Raw genomic sequence first — 23,891 nt, forward strand, 5'->3', positions numbered from 1 at the left:
ACTATGACAACACCACAGTGTCTGTTTCCAATATTTAAACCAGCCCTGCTAATCACTATGACAACACCACAGTGTCTGTTTCCAATGTTTAAACCAGCCCTGCTAATCACTATGACAACACCACAGTGTCTGTTTCCAATATTTAAACCAGCCCTGCTAATCACTATGACAACACCACAGTGTCTGTTTCCAATGTTTAAACTACACCTGCTAATCACTATGACAACACCACAGTGTCTGTTTCCAATGTTTAAACTAGCCCTGCTAATCACTATGACAACACTACAGTGTCTGTTTCCAATGTTTAAACTAGCCCTGCTAATCACTATGACAACACCACAGTGTCTGTTTCCAATGTTTAAACTAGCCCTGCTAATCGCTATGACAACACCACAGTGTCTGTTTCCAATGTTTAAACTAGCCCTGCTAATCACTATGACAACACCACAGTGTCTGTTTCCAATGTTTAAACTAGCCCTGCTAATCACTATGACAACACCACAGTGTCTGTTTCCAATGTTTAAACTAGCCCTGCTAATCACTATGACAACACCACAGTGTCTGTTTCCAATGTTTAAACTAGCCCTGCTAATCACTATGACAACACCACAGTGTCTGTTTCCAATGTTTAAACTAGCCCTGCTAATCGCTATGACAACACCACAGTGTCTGTTTCCAATGTTTAAACTAGCCCTGCTAATCGCTATGACAACACTACAGTGTCTGTTTCCAATGTTTAAACTAGCCCTGCTAATCACTATGACAACACCACAGTGTCTGTTTCCAATGTTTAAACTAGCCCTGCTAATCACTATGACAACACCACAGTGTCTGTTTCCAATGTTTAAACTAGCCCTGCTAATCACTATGACAACACAAGTACTGAATATTTCCCACTGAATATTTCACAAACACGCTGATTGTTCAAAAGGACTGGCATATTGGTGTCTGTCCGACGATGTGAGCACCAAGCCAGTCCATTTGTCTGACAGTCAGTGGGACACACAGCAGCAGCTCCACTCCATGGTAACCATCAACATTTGAATTTCCCTCCATGACGTCCATGTTCTCCACTGTCTCTATTCATATCCATGGTAACCATGTTCTCCACTGTCTCTATTCATATCCATGGTAACCATGTTCTCCACTGTCACTATTCATATCCATGGTAACCATGTTCTCCACTGTCTCTATTCATATCCATGGTAACCATGTTCTCCACTGTTACTATTCATATCCATGGTAACCATGTTCTCCACTGTCTCTATTCATATCCATGGTAACCATGTTGTCCACTGTCACTATTCATATCCATGGTAACCATGTTGTCCACTGTCACTATTCATATCCATGGTAACCATGTTCTCCACTGTCTCTATTCATATCCATGGTAACCATGTTCTCCACTGTCTCTATTCATATCCATGGTAACCATGTTCTCCACTGTCTCTATTCATATCCATGGTAACCATGTTCTCCACTGTCTCTATTCATATCCATGGTAACCATGTTCTCCACTGTCTCTATTCATATCCATGGTAACCATGTTCTCCACTGTCTCTATTCATATCCATGGTAACCATGTTCTCCACTGTCTCTATTCATATCCATGGTAACCATGTTCTCCACTGTCTCTATTCATATCCATGGTAACCATGTTCTCCACTGTCACTATTCATATCCATGGTAACCATGTTCTCCACTGTCTCTATTCATATCCATGGTAACCATGTTCTCCACTGTTTCTATTCATATCCATGGTAACCATGTTTTCCACTGTCTCTATTCATATCCATGGTAACCATGTTCTCCACTGTCTCTATTCATATCCATGGTAACCATGTTCTCCACTGTCTCTATTCATATCCATGGTAACCATGTTCTCCACTGTCTCTATTCATATCCATGGTAACCATGTTCTCCACTGTCTCTATTCATATCCATGGTAACCATGTTCTCCACTGTCTCTATTCATATCCATGGTAACCATGTTCTCCACTGTCTCTATTCATATCCATGGTAACCATGTTCTCCACTGTCTCTATTCATATCCATGGTAACCATGTTCTCCACTGTCTCTATTCATATCCATGGTAACCATGTTCTCCACTGTCTCTATTCATATCCATGGTAACCATGTTCTCCACTGTCTCTATTCATATCCATGGTAACCATGTTCTCCACTGTCTCTATTCATATCCATGGTAACCATGTTCTCCACTGTCTCTATTCATATCCATGGTAACCATGTTCTCCACTGTCTCTATTCATATCCATGGTAACCATGTTCTCCACTGTCTCTATTCATATCCATGGTAACCATGTTCTCCACTGTCTCTATTCATATCCATGGTAACCATGTTCTCCACTGTCTCTATTCATATCCATGGTAACCATGTTCTCCACTGTCTCTATTCATATCCATGGTAACCACGTTCTCCACTGTCTCTATTCATATCCATGGTAACCACGTTCTCCACTGTCACTATTCATATCCATGGTAACCACGTTCTCCACTGTCTCTATTCATATCCATGGTAACCACGTTCTCCACTGTCTCTATTCATATCCATGGTAACCATGTTCTCCACTGTCTCTATTCATATCCATGGTAACCATGTTCTCCACTGTCTCTATTCATATCCATGGTAACCATGTTCTCCACTGTCTCTATTCATATCCATGGTAACCATGTTCTCCACTGTCTCTATTCATATCCATGGTAACCATGTTCTCCACTGTTTCTATTCATATCCATGGTAACCATGTTCTCCACTGTCTCTATTCATATCCATGGTAACCATGTTCTCCACTGTCTCTATTCATATCCATGGTAACCATGTTCTCCACTGTCTCTATTCATATCCATGGTAACCATGTTCTCCACTGTCTCTATTCATATCCATGGTAACCATGTTCTCCACTGTCTCTATTCATATCCATGGTAACCATGTTCTCCACTGTCTCTATTCATATCCATGGTAACCATGTTCTCCACTGTCTCTATTCATATCCATGGTAACCACGTTCTCCACTGTCTCTATTCATATCCATGGTAACCATGTTCTCCACTGTCACTATTCATATCCATGGTAACCATGTTCTCCACTGTCTCTATTCATATCCATGGTAACCATGTTCTCCACTGTCTCTATTCATATCCATGGTAACCATGTTCTCCACTGTCTCTATTCATATCCATGGTAACCATGTTCTCCACTGTCTCTATTCATATCCATGGTAACCATGTTCTCCACTGTCTCTATTCATATCCATGGTAACCATGTTCTCCACTGTCTCTATTCATATCCATGGTAACCATGTTCTCCACTGTCTCTATTCATATCCATGGTAACCATGTTCTCCACTGTCTCTATTCATATCCATGGTAACCATGTTCTCCACTGTCTCTATTCATATCCATGGTAACCATGTTCTCCACTGTCTCTATTCATATCCATGGTAACCATGTTCTCCACTGTCTCTATTCATATCCATGGTAACCATGTTCTCCACTGTCTCTATTCACATCCATGGTAACCATGTTCTCCACTGTCTCTATTCATATCCATGGTAACCATGTTCTCCACTGTCTCTATTCATATCCATGGTAACCATGTTCTCCACTGTCTCTATTCATATCCATGGTAACCATGTTCTCCACTGTCTCTATTCATATCCATGGTAACCACGTTCTCCACTGTCTCTATTCATATCCATGGTAACCATGTTCTCCACTGTCACTATTCATATCCATGGTAACCATGTTCTCCACTGTCTCTGTTCATATCCATGGTAACCATGTTCTCCACTGTCTCTATTCATATCCATGGTAACCATGTTCTCCACTGTCTCTATTCACATCCATGGTAACCATGTTCTCCACTGTCTCTATTCATATCCATGGTAACCATGTTCTCCACTGTCTCTATTCATATCCATGGTAACCATGTTCTCCACTGTCTCTTCTGAAAAGGTTATTATCATGTAATTTGCGTGTTGTGGTGGTAATGACACAATACTTAGAGACGACTGTATTTTGTGTAAAAGAAAAGTTACAAATGGCTTATACACATCCAATATGTATATCGTTTCCATTTATTTTACTGTTTTTTAAACAGGTGCATTAAATATTTTCTAATTAAGATGACTTTTGTAAGTGCAATTGTCACGTTCTGACCTTGGTTCCTTTGTTTTGTCTGTTGTTTTAGTATGGTCAGGGTGTGAGTTGGGTGGGTTGTCTGTTGTTTTAGTATGGTCAGGGTGTGAGTTGGGTGGGTTGTCTGTTGTTTTAGTATGGTCAGGGTGTGAGTTGGGGTGGGCAGTCTATGTTTGTTTTAGTATGGTCAGGGTGTGAGTTGGGGTGGGCAGTCTATGTTTGTTTTAGTATGGTCAGGGTGTGAGTTGGGGTGGGCAGTCTATGTTTGTTTTAGTATGGTCAGGGTGTGAGTTGGGTGGGCAGTCTATGTTAGTTTTAGTATGGTCAGGGTGTGAGTTGGGGTGGGCAGTCTATGTTAGTTTTAGTATGGTCAGGGTGTGAGTTGGGTGGGTTGTCTGTTGTTTTAGTATGGTCAGGGTGTGAGTTGGGTGGGTTGTCTGTTGTTTTAGTATGGTCAGGGTGTGAGTTGGGTGGGTTGTCTGTTGTTTTAGTATGGTCAGGGCGTGAGTTGGGGTGGGCAGTCTATGTTTGTTTTAGTATGGTCAGGGCGTGAGTTGGGTGGGTTGTCTATGTTTTTTAGTATGGTCAGGGTGTGAGTTGGGGTGGGCAGTCTATGTTGTTTTAGTATGGTCAGGGTGTGAGTTGGGGTGGGTTGTCTGTTGTTTTAGTATGGTCAGGGTGTGAGTTGGGTGGGTTGTCTATGTTAGTTTTAGTATGGTCAGGGCGTGAGTTGGGTGGGTTGTCTATGTTAGTTTTAGTATGGTCAGGGCGTGAGTTGGGTGGGTTGTCTATGTTAGTTTTAGTATGGTCAGGACGTGAGTTGGGTGGGTTGTCTATGTTAGTTTTAGTATGGTCAGGGTGTGAGTTGGGTGGGTTGTCTGTTGTTTTAGTATGGTCAGGGTGTGAGTTGGGTGGGTTGTCTATGTTTGTTTTAGTATGGTCAGGGCGTGAGTTGGGGTGGGCAGTCTATGTTTGTTTTAGTATGGTCAGGGCGTGAGTTGGGGTGGGCAGTCTATGTTTGTTTTTCTAGGTTGTTATATTTCTATGTGTTGGGCCTGGTTCTCAATCAGAGGCAGGTGTCGTTGTCTCTGATTGAGAATCATACTTAGGCAGCCTGTTTTCCACATGTTGGTTGTGGCTGTTCATTTTCTGTTCTGTGTTTTGTTGCACCGTTCAGGACTGTTCGTTTGTTGTGTTTTGTTTCAGTGTTCATTAAACCCGTTTTAATATCAACACTGACCACGCTGCATCTTGGTCCTCCTCTCTTTCTCCCGACCACGATCCTTACAGCAATACGTAGCAGAATGTCAAAAGTCTGGGTGTGAGACAGGACAAAAAACTGTGTAAAACAATGAAATACAGTCATTCAGTGCTTAAGAAAATAACATTTAAAAAACATATTGAAAGATATAAAAACAAGTTGAGGATTATTTTAGTCTTAATGGATGTGAAATGAAAAAATCCAAATGAACTTAAAATCAGGTTTTCTAGAGCAGGGCTGGAACAAAAACCTGCACATCCAGTAGTAATCTCCAGGAGGCTTAGCTACCTCTATTATCATATGGCTGGCAGAACAGAGAACTATTGGAATCAACAAGCTCCTCCTCCGCCTCATCATCACCATAACTGGTACATCTGACCTGCAGTGTTATATTTACACCACTAGATGGAGACACTCTACACAGTCTGATCTGATCCTATAGAAAGTCTAGATGATCTGATCCTATAGAAATGGCCTGGTCCAATAGAAACAAGGCTTTCATCTCTATGTGATGGTCTGGTCCAATAGAAACAAAGCCTTCATCTCTATGTGATGGTCTGGTCCAATAGAAACAAGGCCTTCATCTCTATGTGATGGTCTGGTCCAATAGAAACAAGGCCTTCATCTCTATGTGATGGTCTGGTCCAATAGAAACAAGGCCTTCATCTCTATGTGATGGTCTGGTCCAATAGAAACAAGGCCTTCATCTCTATGTGATGGTCTGGTCCAATAGAAACAAGGCCTTCATCTCTATGTGATGGTCTGGTCCAATAGAAACAAGGCCTTCATCTCTATGTGATGGTCTGGTCCAATAGAAACAAGGCCTTCATCTCTATGTGATGGTCTGGTCCAATAGAAACAAGGCCTTCATCTCTATGTGATGGTCTCCAATAGAAACAAAGCCTTCATCTCTATCTGATGGTCTGGTCCAATAGAAACAAGGCCTTCATCTCATGTGATGTGATGGTCTGGTCTTCCAATAGAAACAAGGCCTTCATCTCTATGTGATGGTCTGGTTCAATAGAAACAAGGCCTTCATCTCTATGTGATGGTGATAGAAACAAGGCCTTCATCTCTATGTGATGGTCCAATAGAAACAAAGCCTTCATCTCTATCTGATGGTCTGGTCCAATAGAAACAAGGCCTTCATCTACATGTGATGGTCTGGTCCAATAGAAACAAGGCCTTCATCTCTATGTGATGGTCTGGTCCAATAGAAACAAAGCCTCCATCTCTATCTGATGGTCTGGTCCAATAGAAACAAGGCCTTCATCTACATGTGATGGTCTGGTCCAATAGAAACAAGGCCTTCATCTCTATGTGGTGGTCTGGTCCAATAGAAACAAGGCCTTCATCTCTATGTGATGGTCTGGTCCAATAGAAACAAGGCCTTCATCTCCATGTGATGGTCTGGTCCAATAGAAACAAGGCCTTCATCTCCATGTGATGGTCTGGTCCAATAGAAACAAGGCCTTCATCTCCATGTGATGGTCTGGTCCAATAGAAACAAGGCCTTCATCTACATGTGATGGTCTGGTCCAATAGAAACAAGGCCTTCATCTCCATGTGATGGTCTGGTCCAATAGAAACAAGGCCTTCATCTCCATGTGATGGTCTGGTGCAATAGACTACAGCCGGTTCTACCATTTCACAATAGCTATTACTTCTAAACAAAATACCTTTTTGGGTAGATTCTTGTTGTTTGGTTGACTGTTTGAACAGTCATTGAGATTATATTTGGTCATCAATGCAACATAGACTACTTGGATGAATAGCCAACAGTGCATTCTAGGACCTAAAGGCATCTCCACAGTTTTTACCCCCATAAGACTCCTGAACAGTTCATCAAATGGATACCCAGAATATCTGCTTTCACCTTCTGATTTACTGCTGTTTTTATTTCTATACTTATCTATTGTTCACCTAATACTATTTCTATACTTATCTATTGTTCACCTAATACTTATCTATTGTTCACCTAATACTATTTCTATACTTATCTATTTTCTATACTATTGTTCACCTAATATCTATACTTATCTATTGTTCACCTAATACCTTTTATTTTTATTTCTATACTTATCTATTGTTCACCTAATACCTTTTATTTCTATACTTATCTATTGTTCACCTAATACCTTTTATTTCTATACTTATCTATTGTTCACCTAATACTATTTCTATACTTATCTATTGTTCACCTAATACTATTTCTATACTTATCTATTGTTCACCTAATACCTTTTATTTCTATACTTATCTATTGTTCACCTAATACTATTTCTATACTTATCTATTGTTCCCCTAATACCTTTTATTTCTATACTTATCTATTGTTCCCCTAATACCTTTTATTTCTATACTTATCTATTGTTCACCTAATACCTTTTATTTCTATACTTATCTATTGTTCCCCTAATACCTTTTATTTCTATACTTATCTATTGTTCACCTAATACCTTTTATTTCTATACTTATCTATTGTTCACCTAATACTATTTCTATACTTATCTATTGTTCACCTAATACCTTTTATTTCTATACTTATCTATTGTTCCCCTAATACCTATTGTTTTTATTTCTATACTTATCTATTGTTCACCTAATACCTTTTTATTTCTATACTTATCTATTGTTCACCTAATACTATTTCTATACTTATCTATTGTTCACCTAATACCTTTTATTTCTATACTTATCTATTGTTCACCTAATACTTTTATTTCTATACTTATCTATTGTTCACCTAATACTATTTCTATACTTATCTATTGTTCACCTAATACCTTTTATTTCTATACTTATCTATTGTTCACCTAATACTATTTCTATACTTATCTATTGTTCACCTAATACTATTTCTATACTTATCTATTGTTCACCTAATACCTTTTATTTCTATACTTATCTATTGTTCCCCTAATACCTTTTATTTCTATACTTATCTATTGTTCCCCTAATACCTTTTATTTCTATACTTATCTATTGTTCACCTAATACCTTTTATTTCTATACTTATCTATTGTTCACCTAATACTATTTCTATACTTATCTATTGTTCACCTAATACCTTTTATTTCTATACTTATCTATTGTTCACCTAATACTATTTCTATACTTATCTATTGTTCACCTAATACCTTTTATTTCTATACTTATCTATTGTTCACCTAATACTATTTCTATACTTATCTATTGTTCCCCTAATACCTTTTTGTGAACTTAAAAATTGCACGGTTGGTTAGAGCCAGACTCAGACTCCTTGACTTTTTGACTCCTTAACTTTTTCCACATTTTGGTACGTTACTAACCCTAACCCTAACCCTAACCCTAACCCTAACCCTAACCCTAACCCTAACCCTAACCCTACAGCCCTATTCTAAAATGGATTAAGTCGAAGACCAAACAAACACGTAACAAAACACAGGGTAGAAACCCAAAACAAAAGAGTGAGGAGAACCTCAAATAAATAACATAAGCGCCCAATGACTAACACACGGGACGACTCCCATAATCATCTGCCCAATCCACAAGGGCACGAAGGCAAAACACAGCACAGGTCCTCACACGCACCAACAGACATAGTAACAATAATCAACAGCCCAGTGGAAACCAAAGGGCACCACTTATACAAGTACTAATCAGTGGGAATAGGAGACAGGTGTGTGTAATGAAAGTTCTGGAAGGATCCGTGACAATAAGGCTGTAACGTAACAAACTGTGGAAAAGGTCAAGGGGTCTGAATACTTTCCGAAGGCTCTGTGTATAGTCTATAGATCAGATCAAGGAACCAAGCAAAATCCTGCCCCCACGGCTGAGGAAGGAATGATATGTCTCCATTTTCAGGAAGTAAAATCCTGCCCCCACGGCTGAGGAAGGAATGATCTCTCCATTTTCAGGTAGTAAAAAAGGTATGTTGAATGCAGGTACGAGGAAAAACAACATTGCAACACTCAGAATCGTGCGTCTGCGTAGAGCTTGTTGTAAGTTTAGTCGAGCCCCTCCCTTCCTGCTTGACTGACTGACTAACAAAGAACAAGTGAGGTTGGAGGGTGTGGCTCAGGAATTCTCCACAGACCTCTCTCCTTCGTGTTCTTTCACAGGTTTCTTTCCGTAGGTTTAACTCTGACTAGACTTCTCTGGGAACCGCAGGTTTAACTCTGACTAGACTTCTCTGGGAAACGTAGGTTTAACTCTGACTAGACTCCTCTGGGAAACGTAGGTTTAACTCTGACTAGACTTCTCTGGGAAACGTAGGTTTAACTCTGACTAGACTTCTCTGGGAAACGTAGGTTTAACTCTGACTAGACTTCTCTGGGAACCGTAGGTTTAACTCTGACTAGACTTCTCTGGGAACCGTAGGTTTAACTCTGACTAGACTTCTCTGGGAAACGTAGGTTTAACTCTGACTAGACTTCTCTGGGAAACGTAGGTTTAACTCTGACTAGACTCCTCTGGGAAACGTAGGTTTAACTCTGACTAGACTTCTCTGGGAACCGTAGGTTTAACTCTGACTAGACTTCTCTGGGAACCGTAGGTTTAACTCTGACTAGACTTCTCTGGGAAACGTAGGTTTAACTCTGACTAGACTTCTCTGGGAACCACAGGTTTAACTCTGACTAGACTTCTCTGGGAACCGTAGGTTTAACTCTGACTAGACTTGTCTGGGATATTTCTCTCCACCACCAAACCTGTGCTGTATTTTACCATGGGAGTCGTAGGAGGAATCAAATACCTGATGTTCATGTTCAACTTCCTCTTCTGGGTAAGTGCTCTGAGATATCAACCTTCTGTCTCATATTCTCTCTACTGAGTCCACTCTTTACCTGCGCCTGGGTGGCAGGTAGCCTACTGGTTAGAGCATTGAGCCAGTAACTGAAAGATTGCTGGCTCGAATCCCCATCTGTTGTTCTGCACCTGAACAAGGCAGTTAACCCACTGTTCCTCGGTAGGCTGTCATTGTAAATCAGAATTTCGTCACAACTTCCTTGCCTAGTTAAAAAAATGACCCTCTCCCTTTTGTCACATTCTCTCTTCTCTTTTACAATGTTATCAGCATTTTGGTGGTCAGCTGTTTGTTGGCCATAGTGAGAAAATAGAATGATTAACACTGAGAAGCTAAATCAGACTGGACGAGTGTCTGGTTGTTTCCCTTGGTTGGTAAGGTATCCCTGAGATACACTCTGTCTGACTGTGTGTGATATATCATCCAGGTCTTATGTTATTATATTATTATATATTTTTTAAGACAGCAATACAAACATTGACATTCATTGTACTGTTGAATGGGATGGCCAATTTAGAGGACAGAACTAAACTGAACTCACACACACACACAAAATAACACTAAATCCTATTAGTATTGGTACATGTATAAGAAAACAGCAGATAGTCATTTCAAGCAGTGTAGTTAAAGCCTAAATAAATATTGAGTGGAGTACAGCACAGAGTAGCAGCAGATCGTCAACCCAGTTATGAAGCGGGACGAGACCATTTATCCACTATCGGCTGACATATTTTGTAAAACATACTTCTATTGGAGGTATTGTATCTTTTCATATGTATTACATTCCCTAAATCCTGTAACCACATTTCAAAGGTAGGTACAGTCTCCAATTTCAAAATTGCAATATGAGCCTCTTGGCTAATAGAGTACAAAGAGAGACAGCCTTCCCTTCCTGGTTATTCCCATCAACTGTAGAGCAGAGAACAACAGAGCGATCAATGGGTCTGGGGCTAAAACTCTATCGAAGGCTTTAGATAAGTCATCAAAAATGAGAGCCCAGTAAGCCTGTAACTTAGGACATGTCCAGAATAAGTGGGTCAACGTCCCCTCATCCTGCTTGCACCTCTCACACAGTGGTGAGGTGTCTGGGAATATTTTATGCAGTTTAACCTTTGAGTAATGTAACCTGTGTATCACCTTAAACTGTACAAGGTTGTGTCTGGCATTCACTGAACTGTGGTTTATATTCCTGAGAGCTTCTACCCAGTCCTCATCTCAGAGCTTCTACCCAGTCCTCATCTCAGAGCTTCTACCCAGTCCTCATCTCAGAGCTTCTACCCAGTCCTCATCTGAGAGCTTCTACCCAGTCCTCATCTGAGAGCTTCTACCCAGTCCTCATCTGAGAGCTTCTACCCAGTCCTCATCTCAGAGCTTCTACCCAGTCCTCATCTCAGAGCTTCTACCCAGTCCTCATCTCAGAGCTTCTACCCAGTCCTCATCTCAGAGCTTCTACCCAGTCCTCATCTGAGAGCTTCTACCCAGTCCTCATCTCAGAGCTTCTACTCAGTCCTCATCTCAGAGCTTCTACCCAGTCCTCATCTCAGAGCTTCTACCCAGTCCTCATCTCAGAGCTTCTACCCAGTCCTCATCTCAGAGCTTCTACCCAGTCCTCATCTCAGAGCTTCTACCCAGTCCTCATCTCAGAGCTTCTACCCAGTCCTCATCTGAGAGCTTCTACCCAGTCTTCATCTCAGAGCTTCTACCCAGTCCTCATCTCAGAGCTTCTACCCAGTCCTCATCTCAGAGCTTCTACCCAGTCCTCATCTGAGATTTCTGAACCAAGTTCTTGTTCCCAAGCCCTTTTAATAGTGTCTATGGATACCTCTATGGGGGCCTGTAGCACATCATACAGTCTAGAGACCGACCCTTTCTATAGCACATCATACAGTCTAGAGACTGACCCTTTTAATAGTGTCTATGGATACCTCTATAAGGGCCTGTAGCACATCATACAGTCTAGAGACTGACCCTTTCTATAGCACATCATACAGTCTAGAGACTGACCCTTTTAATAGTGTCTATGGATACCTCTATAAGGGCCTGTAGCACATCATACAGTCTAGAGACCGACCCTTTTGAATGGGGTTCGATAAGGATCAAGCTATCTAATGTAGGACTATTTGGCTTACTGCCATACTGTGGGATTTGTGTCCTTAAGCAGTTCCTGATTTGGAGGTATCTGAAAAAATGTGTTGTTGGCATGTTGAACTTTCCCTGTAATTGTTGAAATGAAGCTAACTGACCATCTATGTATAGATTACCAATTGTTGTGAGCCCCTTCTACCTCCACTGTGAAAACACCACATCATCCAATGCAGGGTGGAAAGCATGATTCAGGCAAATTGGGCTGTCAATGTAAACAGTGGGTATGTTAAGAAAATACCTCATCTGTTTCCAGATCATAAGAGTATGAGAAATGACTGGATTAGAGTCATACGTGTCTTTTTCCACATATTCTGGACTATTAACAAGTGCAGGGAGTGAGGAACGTTGACAGGAGGCCTGCTCAATCAAAAGCCATATGAAGGCATGTCATTCTGACGGATCCCAGGTAAACTTTCCCTCCAGAAAGACAATGTTCAGATTAGCAGCCCAATAATACAGTTTGAAGTGAGGAAGGCCAAAGCCCCCCCTCTATCTTGTACTTGCATAAATGCTTCTTTGAAATTCTGTCTGCCTTGTTATATACAGTATACATTGACCAAGGTTATTGGTTTGAATTCAGTATACAAGCCACAATAACATACCGACCATTAGGATCTGAAATGGAGGTTGAGTAAACAAAAGGAATGTTTTTCTTTATCAGGATTGCTACCCTCTCGCTTTTGCATCAAAGTTATACTGGTATATCTGACCGATCCAGACAACTCGTAGCTTGGCCTGAGCCGAGCGTTTGATGAGCTTCTTGAAGTGATTTATTTTATTTTATTTATTTTTATTTCACCTTTATTTAACCACGTAGGCTAGTTGAGAACAAGTCCTAATTTGCAACTGTGACCTGGCCAAGATAAAGCATAGCAATTCGACACATACAACAACACAGAGTTACACATGGAATAAACAGACATACAATCAATAATACAGTAGAAAAAGTCTATATAGTGTGTGTGCAAATGAGGTAGGATAAGGGAGGGAGGTAAGGCAATAAATAGGCCATGGTGGCGAAGTAATTACAATATAGCAATTAAACATTGGAATGGTAGATGTGCAGAAGATTAATGTGCAAGTAGAGATACTGGGGTGCAAAGGAGCAAGATAAATAAATACAGTATGGGGATGAGGTAGATATATGGGCTGTTTACAGATGGGCTATGTACAGGTGCAGTGATCTGTAAGCTGCTCTGACAGCTGGTGCTTAAAGCTAGTGAGGGAGATATGAGTCTCCAGCTTCAGTGATTTTTGCAGTTCGTTCCAGTCATTGGCAGCAGAGAACAGGAAGGAAAGGCGACCAAAGGAGGAATTGGCTTTGGGGGTGACCAGTGAGATATACCTGCTGCAATGCGTACTATTGGTGGGTGCTGCTATGGTGACCAGTGAGCTGAGATAAGGTGGGGCTTTACCTAGCAGAGACTTGTAGATGACCTGGAGCCAGTGGGTTTGGTGACGAGTATGAAGCGAGGGCCAACCAACGAGAGCGTACAGGTCGCAGTGGTGGGTAGTGTATGGGGCTTTGGTGACAAACGGATGGCACTGTGTAACCTGCTTGGAATAGAGGAATTGGTTTTATACATTACCACAAGGGATATGTTTAGTTTACCTAAAATACAGCACCCTGTCCAATGTGTTGGTAGGTAGAGACGGGCTTGATCACCACAGATCCAATAATGATCAGTAAATGTTGCCGAGCCAAATTGATGAGGAGAATGATCATCAGTTTCCGCATCAATAATGGTGTGTCCCACCCTCAGTCTAATGGGGTATCCAGAGCTGCATGTTCCGTCTTCCAGCTACATCCTATTGGGGAGACACAAGTTTTCCACGTCACCCTCAGTCTAATGGGGTATCCAGAGCTGCATGTTCCGTCTTCCAGCTACATCCAATTGGGGAGACACAAGTTTTCCACGTCACCCTCTATAATTGACACATGTTGACATTCCCAGATTGGATTCATTTAATTGTGGTATGGAAATATTGCTTGGATTGTGACAATGACAGGTTCTGAATGGGGTTCTCCAGGGTTGGATCAGGACAGGTCCTGAATGGGGAGCCAGGGTTGGATCAGGACAGGTTCTGAATGGAGTTCGCAGGGGTTGGATCAGGACAGGTTCTGAATGGGGTTGGATCAGGACAGGTTCTGAATGGGGTTGGATCAGGACAGGTTCTGAATGGGGTTTGCCGGGGTTGGATCAGGACAGGTTCTGAATGGGGTTCGCTACATCCGGGGTAGGATCAGAACAGGTTCTGAATGGGGTTCCGAGGGTTGGATCAGAACAGGTTCTGAATGGGGTTCGCCATGGGGTTGGATCAGAACAGGTTCTGAATGGGGTTCCAGAGCTGGTTGGATCAGAACAGGTTCTGAATGGGGAGACACAAGGGTTGGATCAGAACAGGTTCTGAATGGGGTTCCCGGGGTTGGATCAGGACAGGTTCTGAATGGGGTTGGATCAGAACAGGTTCTGAATGGGGTTCCAGGGGTTGGATCAGAACAGGTTCTGAATGGGGTTCGCCGGGGTTGGATCAGAACAGGTTCTGAATGGGGTTCGCTGCAGGGTTGGATCAGAACAGGTTCTGAATGGGGTTCGCGGGGTTGGATCAGGACAGGTTCTGAATGGGGTTGGATCAGAACAGGTTCTGAATGGGGTTCGCTGGGGTTGGATCAGAACAGGTTCTGAATGGGGTTCGCCGGGGTTGGATCAGAACAGGTTCTGAATGGGGTTGGGGTTTGATCAGGATAGGTTCTGAATGGGGTTGGATCAGAACAGGTTCTGAATGGGGTTCTCCAGGGTTGGATCAGGACAGGTCCTGAATGGGGTTCGCCAGGGTTGGATCAGGACAGGTTCTGAATGGAGTTCGCCGGGGTTGGATCAGGACAGGTTCTGAATGGGGTTGGATCAGGACAGGTTCTGAATGGGGTTGGATCAGAACAGGTTCTGAATGGGGTTGGATCAGGACAGGTTCTGAATGGGGTTGGATCAGGACAGGTTCTGAATGGGGTTCGCCGGGGTTGGATCAGGACAGGTTCTGAATGGGGTTCGCCGGGGTTGGATCAGAACAGGTTCTGAATGGGGTTCGCGGGGTTGGATCAGAACAGGTTCTGAATGGGGTTCGCCGGGGTTGGATCAGAACAGGTTCTGAATGGGGTTCGCGGGGTTGGATCAGAACAGGTTCTGAATGGGGTTCGCGGGGTTGGATCAGAACAGGTTCTGAATGGGGTTCGCGGGGTTGGATCAGGACAGGTTCTGAATGGGGTTGGATCAGAACAGGTTCTGAATGGGGTTCGCGGGGTTGGATCAGAACAGGTTCTGAATGGGGTTCGCCGGGGTTGGATCAGAACAGGTTCTGAATGGGGTTGGATCAGAACAGGTTCTGAATGGGGGGGTTGGATCAGGACAGGTTCTGAATGGGGTTGGATCAGAACAGGTTCTGAATGGGGTTCGCCGGGGTTGGATCAGAACAGGTTCTGAATGGGGTTCGCGGGGTTGGATCAGAACAGGTTCTGAATGGGGTTCGCGGGGTTGGATCAGGACAGGTTCTGAATGGGGTTCGCCGGGGTTGGATCAGGACAGGTTCTGAATGGGGTTCGCCGGGGTTGGATCAGGACAGGTTCTGAATGGGGTTCGCCGGGGTTGGATCAGAACAGGTTCTGAATGGGGTTCGCCGGGGTTGGACCAGAACAGGTTCTGAATGGGGTTCGCCGGGGTTGGATTTGAATAGGTTCTGAATGGGGTTCGCCGGGGTTGGATCAGAACAGGTTCTGAATGGGGTTCGCCGGGGTTGGATCAGAACAGGTTCTGAATGGGGTTCGCCAGGGTTGGATCAGGACAGGTTCTGAATGGGGTTTGCCGGGGTTGGATCAGAACAGGTTCTGAATGGGGTTGGATCAGAACAGGTTCTGAATGGGGTTCGCCGGGGTTGGATCAGAACAGGTTCTGAATGGGGTTGGATCAGGACAGGTTCTGAATGGGGTTGGATCAGAACAGGTTCTGAATGGGGTTCGCCGGGGTTGGATCAGAACAGGTTCTGAATGGGGTTCGCCGGGGTTGGATCAGGACAGGTTCTGAATGGGGTTCGCCGGGGTTGGATTTGAATAGGTTCTGAATGGGGTTCGCCGGGGTTGGATTTGAATAGGTTCTGAATGGGGTTCGCCGGGGTTGGATCAGAACAGGTTCTGAATGGGGTTCGCCGGGGTTGGATCAGGACAGGTTCTGAATGGGGTTGGATCAGGACAGGTTCTGAATGGGGTTCGCCGGGGTTGGATCAGGACAGGTTCTGAATGGGGTTGGATCAGGACAGGTTCTGAATGGGGTTGGATCAGGACAGGTTCTGAATGGGGTTGGATCAAACAGGTTCTGAATGGGGTTCGCCGGGGTTGGATCAGAACAGGTTCTGAATGGGGTTGGATCAGGACAGGTTGGATCAGGACAGGTTCTGAATGGGGTTCTGAATGGGGTTGGATTTGAATAGGTTCTGGTACACGGGATCTAGGTTCTAAGATGATTCTACTGTACCAATGTGAACAATAAAATCCCACTCGTAAATATTTAGTTATTTTGTATTTATCCCTCCAGTGTTCTACCTAGTGAAGGTTGACCCCCTGTGTTCTCATTGGATAAGAGCCCTTCTAGTGCACATAGAGTGTCATTAATGCTGACCTCTACTGAATACTGTAAGAATGGGGAGATCGCTGAATGTGGAAACAAGCTACATACATAACAGGAGGTATTTCCTAACATCGGTTCAGTCTTTACTGTGTAGTTAAGCAGTGACCACCAAGTGTTTTCCTCGTGGTTCCTACTGTGATGCTCATCCAGTGGATGCATTGACCTTCTGCTTCTTCCGGTACTGGAGCGGTTATTGTTTGCTGGACTCCTGTCCTGAGTCTGCCGTTGGCTCGAGCTGGAGTGGCTGTTAATTAAGTCTCGTCCTGAGTCTGCCGTTGGCTCGAGCTGGAGTGGCTGTTAATTAAGTCTCGTCCTGAGTCTGCCGTTGGCTCGAGCTGGAGTGGCTGTTAATTAAGTCTCGTCCTGAGTCTGCCGTTGGCTCGAGCTGGAGTGGCTGTTAATTAAGTCTCGTCCTGAGTCTGCCGTTGGCTCGAGCTGGAGTGGCTGTTAATTAAGTCTCGTCCTGAGTCTGCCGTTGGCTCGAGCTGGAGTGGCTGTTAATTAAGTCTCGTCCTGAGTCTGCCGTTGGCTCGAGCTGGAGTGGCTGTTAATTAAGTCTCGTCCTGAGTCTGCCGTTGGCTCGAGCTGGAGTGGCTGTTAATTAAGTCTCGTCCTGAGTCTGACGTTGGCTCGAGCTGGAGTGGCTGTTAATTAAGTCTCGTCCTGAGTCTGCCGTTGGCTCGAGCTGGAGTGGCTGTTAATTAAGTCTCGTCCTGAGTCTGCCGTTGGCTCGAGCCAGATTGCGACTTATAGCTACAATGGGTCCTGAGGTCTATCTGCAGAATCTCAGACAAGTTCTGTATCACCAGGTTTACAAAGTGGGAGCCATTGTCGCTGGCTACTTTAGATGGTAACCCCCACCTTGGGATGATCTCCCTAAGGAGATTCAGTGGGATGTCGACATGGGAAAGCCTCTACCCACTTGGAGAAGGCATCCACTATCACCGGACAATATTTGTAACCCTGACAAGGAGAGAGTTCAATAAAATCCATCATTATGTGTTCAAATGGTCCTTCAGGGGTCAGATGAGCCGACAGTGGCATGGGAATCCCTCTTCCCATGTTGTTAGTCATACAAATCACACATCTTACACAAAATTGTTCAGCAAACACAGAAAACCCAGGTGCAAACCAAAATGTATTTACAAAATCAACAACTCCCCCCTTTGACACATGATCCCTTCCATGTGACAACTTAGCTAAGTAGGGGAAACATGGACGTGGTAAGACTGGTAGCCCAGCCGGGCCCAGCCAGAGTTTCTGCACCTGGTCATACAGTATGCATATAGTTGTTTCCACTTCCTCAACAGGAACAACAGATGATTGCAAGTCAGAGATATCAGTGAGAGAGAAGAGGTTATGACCAGGAAGTTAAACCATCTGTAACACAGGGCGTCTCCACGGAGACAGCTGCAGCCTTAGCTGCCGAGTCAGCCATAGCGTTACCTTTGGAGACAGGGTCGGAAGAGTTAGCATGAGCAAGGCACTTACAAACAGCACCTTCAGAAGGGAGCCAAATAGACTTTAGTTATCAACACGTTTTGAATGAGAGAATGTCTGACCAGAGGAAGAGGTCAGGAAGCAACTCTGTTTCCACAGAATCATGTACCACACCAAAGGCATATCTGCTATCTGTATAGATGGTAGCAGACTGGCCTTTAGCTAATATGCCAGCTCTAGTGAGTGCAAAGAGTTCTGCTGCTTGGGCAGAAAGGTGGGAGTGTAATTTAGCACTTTCCAGTCTGGTTGAGGCAGTAGTAACCGCATACGCAACCAATGGTTCTCCTTTCTCAGCCATCTACAAACAGTTCCACATGTGTGTTTAGCAAAGGGACATCAGTTAAATCCAGCCTTGGTTTAGAGACAAGCTCCACCAGGGCGGCACAGTCGTGCGGCTCTCCATCGTCCACAGTGCACCTCTTCAGGGTCACATGAGACATTGTCAGACGAACATTCTGATAATGCAGCAGTAGAGCTGGTGTTAGATCGGCCGTCATTCTGATAATGGAGCTGGTGTGAGATGGGCCGTCATTCTGATAATGGAGCTGGTGTGAGATGGGCCGTCATTCTGATAATGGAGCTGGTGTTAGATGGGCCGTCATTCTGATAATGGAGCTGGTGTGAGATGGGCCGTCATTCCGATCATGGAGCTGGTGTGAGATGGGCCGTCATTCTGATAATGGAGCTGGTGCTAGATGGGCCGTCATTCTGATAATGGAGGAGTGGAGCTGGTGTTAGATGGGCCGTCATTCTGATAATGGAGCTGGTGTTAGATGGGCCGTCATTCTGATAATGGAGCTGGTGTGAGATGGGCCGTCTTTGCCTGTGAAATAAGATCATGAACTGCATGAGGCACGTGTACAGTGAGTTCACACATGACAACAATGTCTGCACAAGCCATCACAGCTGCAGTAGCTGCAGCCACAGCTCTCAAACAACAAACCAGACCTCTGGCCACACTGTCCAGCTGTTTGGAATAATACCCAACTGGGCGCTGCTTTCCTCCATGATCCTGTGTTAAAACAGATGACATAAAACCATTTTTCTCACAAACAAAGCAGTTAAAAGGTTTAGACTGGTCAGGGAGCCCCACACAGGGAGAAGTAGTCATGAGTTGTTCCAGTCTGGTCAGAGCAGTCAGTCCCTCTGGTGTCCACTTCATTTTGCCCTCATAGCCATTTTGCTACACTCGCATTAACATCTGCTAACCATGTGCATGTGTATGTGACAAATACATTTGATTTGATAAATAAGGTCAGCAAGCGGCTGCACCACCTCAGCATAGTCAGGTAACCACGCCCTACAATAGCCTGCCATACAAGTCAATGACATCGGCTGTGGGACGGAGAGAATAGCCTGTATCCTCTCTGTACCCAGCTGCCTGCCATTGGGAGTGATGTCATGACCCAGATACTTCACTGTCTGTGAAACCAACTGTAACTTCTTCTTTGAAACTTTGTGGACAGAAATATCAACAGACCCGCAGTATCAGTTTCACAAGATTCCATTGAGCACAACAACAAATCATCCACAAATCAGAATGCTGATTCATCCACATACTGAACCAGAATGCTGATTCATCCACATACTGAATCAGAATGCTGATTCATCCACATACTGAATCAGAATGCTGATTCATCCACTGAATCAGAGTGCTGATTCATCCACATACTGAATCAGTGCTGATTCATCCACATACTGAATCAGAATGCTGATTCATCCACATCAGAATGCTGATTCATCATACTGAACCAGAATGCTGATTCATCCACATACTGAATCAGAGTGCTGATTCATCCACATACTGAATCAGAGTGCTGATTCATCCACATACTGAATCAGAGTGCTGATTCATCCACATACTGAATCAGAGTGCTGATTCATCCACATACTGAATCAGAGTGCTGATTCATCCACATACTGAATCAGAGTGCTGTCCTCAGGGGGTATAACACCATACAGATTTTGCACTAGGGCTTCAAATCAAATCAAATGTATTTATATAGCCCTTCGTACATCAGCTGATATCTCAAAGCGCTGTACAGAAACCCAGCCTACATTTACATTTACATTTAAGTCATTTAGCAGACGCTCTTATCCAGAGCGACTTACAAATTGGTGCATTCGCCTTATGACATCCAGTGGAACAGCCACTTTACAATAGTGCATCTAAATCTTTTAAGGGGGGGGTAGAAGGATTACTTTATCCTATCCTAGGTATTCCTTAAAGAGGTGGGGTTTCAGGTGTCTCCGGAAGTTGGTGATTGACTCCGCTGTCCTGGCGTCGTGAGGGAGTTTGTTCCACCATTGGGGGGCCAGAGCAGCGAACAGTTTTGACTGGGCTGAGCGGGAACTGTACTTCCTCAGTGGTAGGGAGGCGAGCAGGCCAGAGGTGGATGAACGCAGTGCCCTTGTTTGGGTGTAGGGCCTGATCAGAGCCTGGAGGTACTAAGGTGCCGTTCCCCTCACAGCTCCGTAGGCGGATGCGAGCTTTAACTCGAAGCCAGTGGAGAGAGCGGAGGAGCGGGGTGACGTGAGAGAACTTGGGAAGGTTGAACACCAGACGGGCTGCGGCGTTCTGGATGAGTTGTAGGGGTTTAATGGCACAGGCAGGGAGCCCAGCCAACAGCGAGTTGCAGTAATCCAGACGGGAGATGACAAGTGCCTGGATTAGGACCTGCGCCGCTTCCTGTGTAAGGCAGGGTCGTACTCTGCGGATGTTGTAGAGCATGAACCTACAGGAACGGGCCACTGCCTTGATGTTAGTTGAGAACGACAGGGTGTTGTCCAGGATCACGCCAAGGTTCTTAGCGCTCTGGGAGGAGGACACAATGGAGTTGTCAACCGTGATGGCGAGATCATGGAACGGGCAGTCCTTCCCCGGGAGGAAGAGCAGCTCCGTCTTGCCGAGGTTCAGCTTGAGGTGGTGATCCGTCATCCACACTGATATGTCTGCCAGACATGCAGAGATGCGATTCGCCACCTGGTCATCAGAAGGGGGAAAGGAGAAGATTAATTGTGTGTCGTCTGCATAGCAATGATAGGAGAGACCATGTGAGGTTATGACAGAGCCAAGTGACTTGGTGTATAGCGAGAATAGGAGAGGGCCTAGAACAGAGCCCTGGGGGACACCAGTGGTGAGAGCGCGTGGTGAGGAGACAGATTCTCGCCACGCCACCTGGTAGGAGCGACCTGTCAGGTAGGATGCAATCCAAGCGTGGGCCGCGCCGGAGATGCCCAACTCGGAGAGGGTGAAGAGGAGGATCTGATGGTTCACAGTATCGAAGGCAGCCGATAGATCTAGAAGGATGAGAGCAGAGGAGAGAGAGTTAGCTTTAGCAGTGCGGAGCGCCTCCGTGATACAGAGAAGAGCAGTCTCAGTTGAATGACTAGTCTTGAAACCTGACTGATTTGGATCAAGAAGGTCATTCTGAGAGAGATAGCGGGAGAACTGGCCAAGGACGGCACGTTCAAGAGTTTTGGAGAGAAAAGAAAGAAGGGATACTGGTCTGTAGTTGTTGACATCGGAGGGATCGAGTGTAGGTTTTTTTCAGAAGGGGTGCAACTCTCGCTCTCTTGAAGACGGAAGGGACGTAGCCAGCGGTCAGGGATGAGTTGATGAGCGAGGTGAGGTAAGGGAGAAGGTCTCCGGAAATGGTCTGGAGAAGAGAGGAGGGGATGGGGTCAAGCGGGCAGGTTGTTGGGCGGCCGGCCGTCACAAGACGCGAGATTTCATCTGGAGAGAGAGGGGAGAAAGAGGTCAGAGCACAGGGTAGGGCAGTGTGAGCAGAACCAGCGGTGTCGTTTGACTTAGCAAACGAGGATCGGATGTCGTCGACCTTCTTTTCAAAATGGTTGACGAAGTCATCTGCAGAGAGGGAGGAGGGGGGAGGGGGGAGGATTCAGGAGGGAGGAGAAGGTGGCAAAGAGCTTCCTAGGGTTAGAGGCAGATGCTTGGAATTTAGAGTGGTAGAAAGTGGCTTTAGCAGCAGAGACAGAGGAGGAAAATGTAGAGAGGAGGGAGTGAAAGGATGCCAGGTCCGCAGGGAGGCGAGTTTTCCTCCATTTCCGCTCGGCTGCCCGGAGCCCTGTTCTGTGAGCTCGCAATGAGTCGTCGAGCCACGGAGCGGGAGGGGAGGACTGAGCCGGCCTGGAGGATAGGGGGCATAGAGAGTCAAAGGATGCAGAAAGGGAGGAGAGGAGGGTTGAGGATGCAGAATCAGAATCAGAAGGTTTGAGCAGAGGGAAGAGATGATAGGATGGAAGAGGAGAGAGTAGCGGGGGAGAGAGAGCGAAGGTTGGGACGGCGCGATACCATCCCAGTAGGGGCAGTGTGGGAAGTGTTGGATGAGAGCGAGAGGGAAAAGGATACAAGGTAGTGGTCGGAGACTTGGAGGGGAGTTGCAATGCAATGAGGTTAGTGGAAGAACAGCATCTAGTAAAGATGAGGTCGAGAGTATTGCCTGCCTTGTGAGTAGGGGGGGAAGGTGAGAGGGTGAGGTCAAAAGAGGAGAGGAGTGGAAAGAAGGAGGCAGAGAGGAATGAGTGAAAGGTAGACGTGGGGAGGTTAAAGTCGCCTAGAACTGTGAGAGGTGAGCCGTCCTCAGGAAAGGAGCTTATTAAGGCATCAAGCTTATTGATGAACTCTACCAGGGAACCTGGAGGGCGATAAATGATAAGGATGTTAAGCTTGAAAGGGCTGGTAACTGTGATAGCATGGAATTCAAAGGAGGCGATAGACAGATGGGTAAGGGGAGAAAGAGAGAATGACCACTTGGGAGAGATGAGGATCCCGGTGTCACCACCCCGCTGACTAGAAGCTCTCGGGGTGTGCGAGAACACGTGGGCGGACGAAGAGAGAGCAGTGGGAGTAGCAGTGTTATCTGTGGTGATCCATGTTTCCGTCAGTGCCAAGAAGTCGAGGGACTGGAGGGTGGAGGGAGGCATAGGCTGAGATTAACTCTGCCTTGTTGGCCGCAGATCGGCAGTTCCAGAGGCTACCGGAGACCTGGAACTCCACGTGGGTCGTGTGCGCTGGGACCACCAGATTAGGGTGGCCGCGGCCACGCGGTGTGGAGCGTTTGTATGGTCTGTGCAGAGAGGAGAGAACAGGGATAGACAGACACGTAGTTGACAGGCTACAGAAGAGGCTACGCTAATGCAAAGGAGATTGGAATGACAAGTGGACTACACGTCTCGAATGTTCAGAAAGTTAAGCTTACGTAGCAAGAATCTTATTGACTAAAATGATTAAAATGATACAGTACTGCTGAAGTAGCTGGCAGTGGCTGCGTTGTTGACACTACACTAATCAAGTCGTTCCGTTGAGTGTAATAGTTTCTACAGTGCTGCTATTCGGGGGCT

At 45.0% G+C, this 23,891-nt stretch overlaps 1 protein-coding gene across 2 annotated transcripts in view; it reads left to right on the forward strand.

Annotated features, from left to right (window-relative positions):
• Positions 1–23,891, forward strand: part of LOC124023052 (CD9 antigen-like) — a 58,709-nt gene that overhangs the window by 25,264 nt on the left and 9,554 nt on the right. Inside the window, exon 1 of one of the 2 annotated variants that reach the window (XM_046337644.1) lies at positions 9,520–10,185. The exons of the other annotated variant lie outside the window; for it this stretch is intronic. Coding sequence (XP_046193600.1) covers positions 10,129–10,185 — 57 coding nt within the window. The 5' untranslated portion in view covers positions 9,520–10,128. Of the gene's footprint in view, positions 1–9,519; positions 10,186–23,891 lie in introns of those variants that run through there. 2 annotated transcript variants of the gene reach the window in all.

This window comes from Oncorhynchus gorbuscha, unplaced genomic scaffold (genome assembly GCF_021184085.1).
Source record: "Oncorhynchus gorbuscha isolate QuinsamMale2020 ecotype Even-year unplaced genomic scaffold, OgorEven_v1.0 Un_scaffold_1489, whole genome shotgun sequence".
In the NCBI taxonomy this organism is placed as follows: domain Eukaryota; kingdom Metazoa; phylum Chordata; class Actinopteri; order Salmoniformes; family Salmonidae; genus Oncorhynchus; species Oncorhynchus gorbuscha.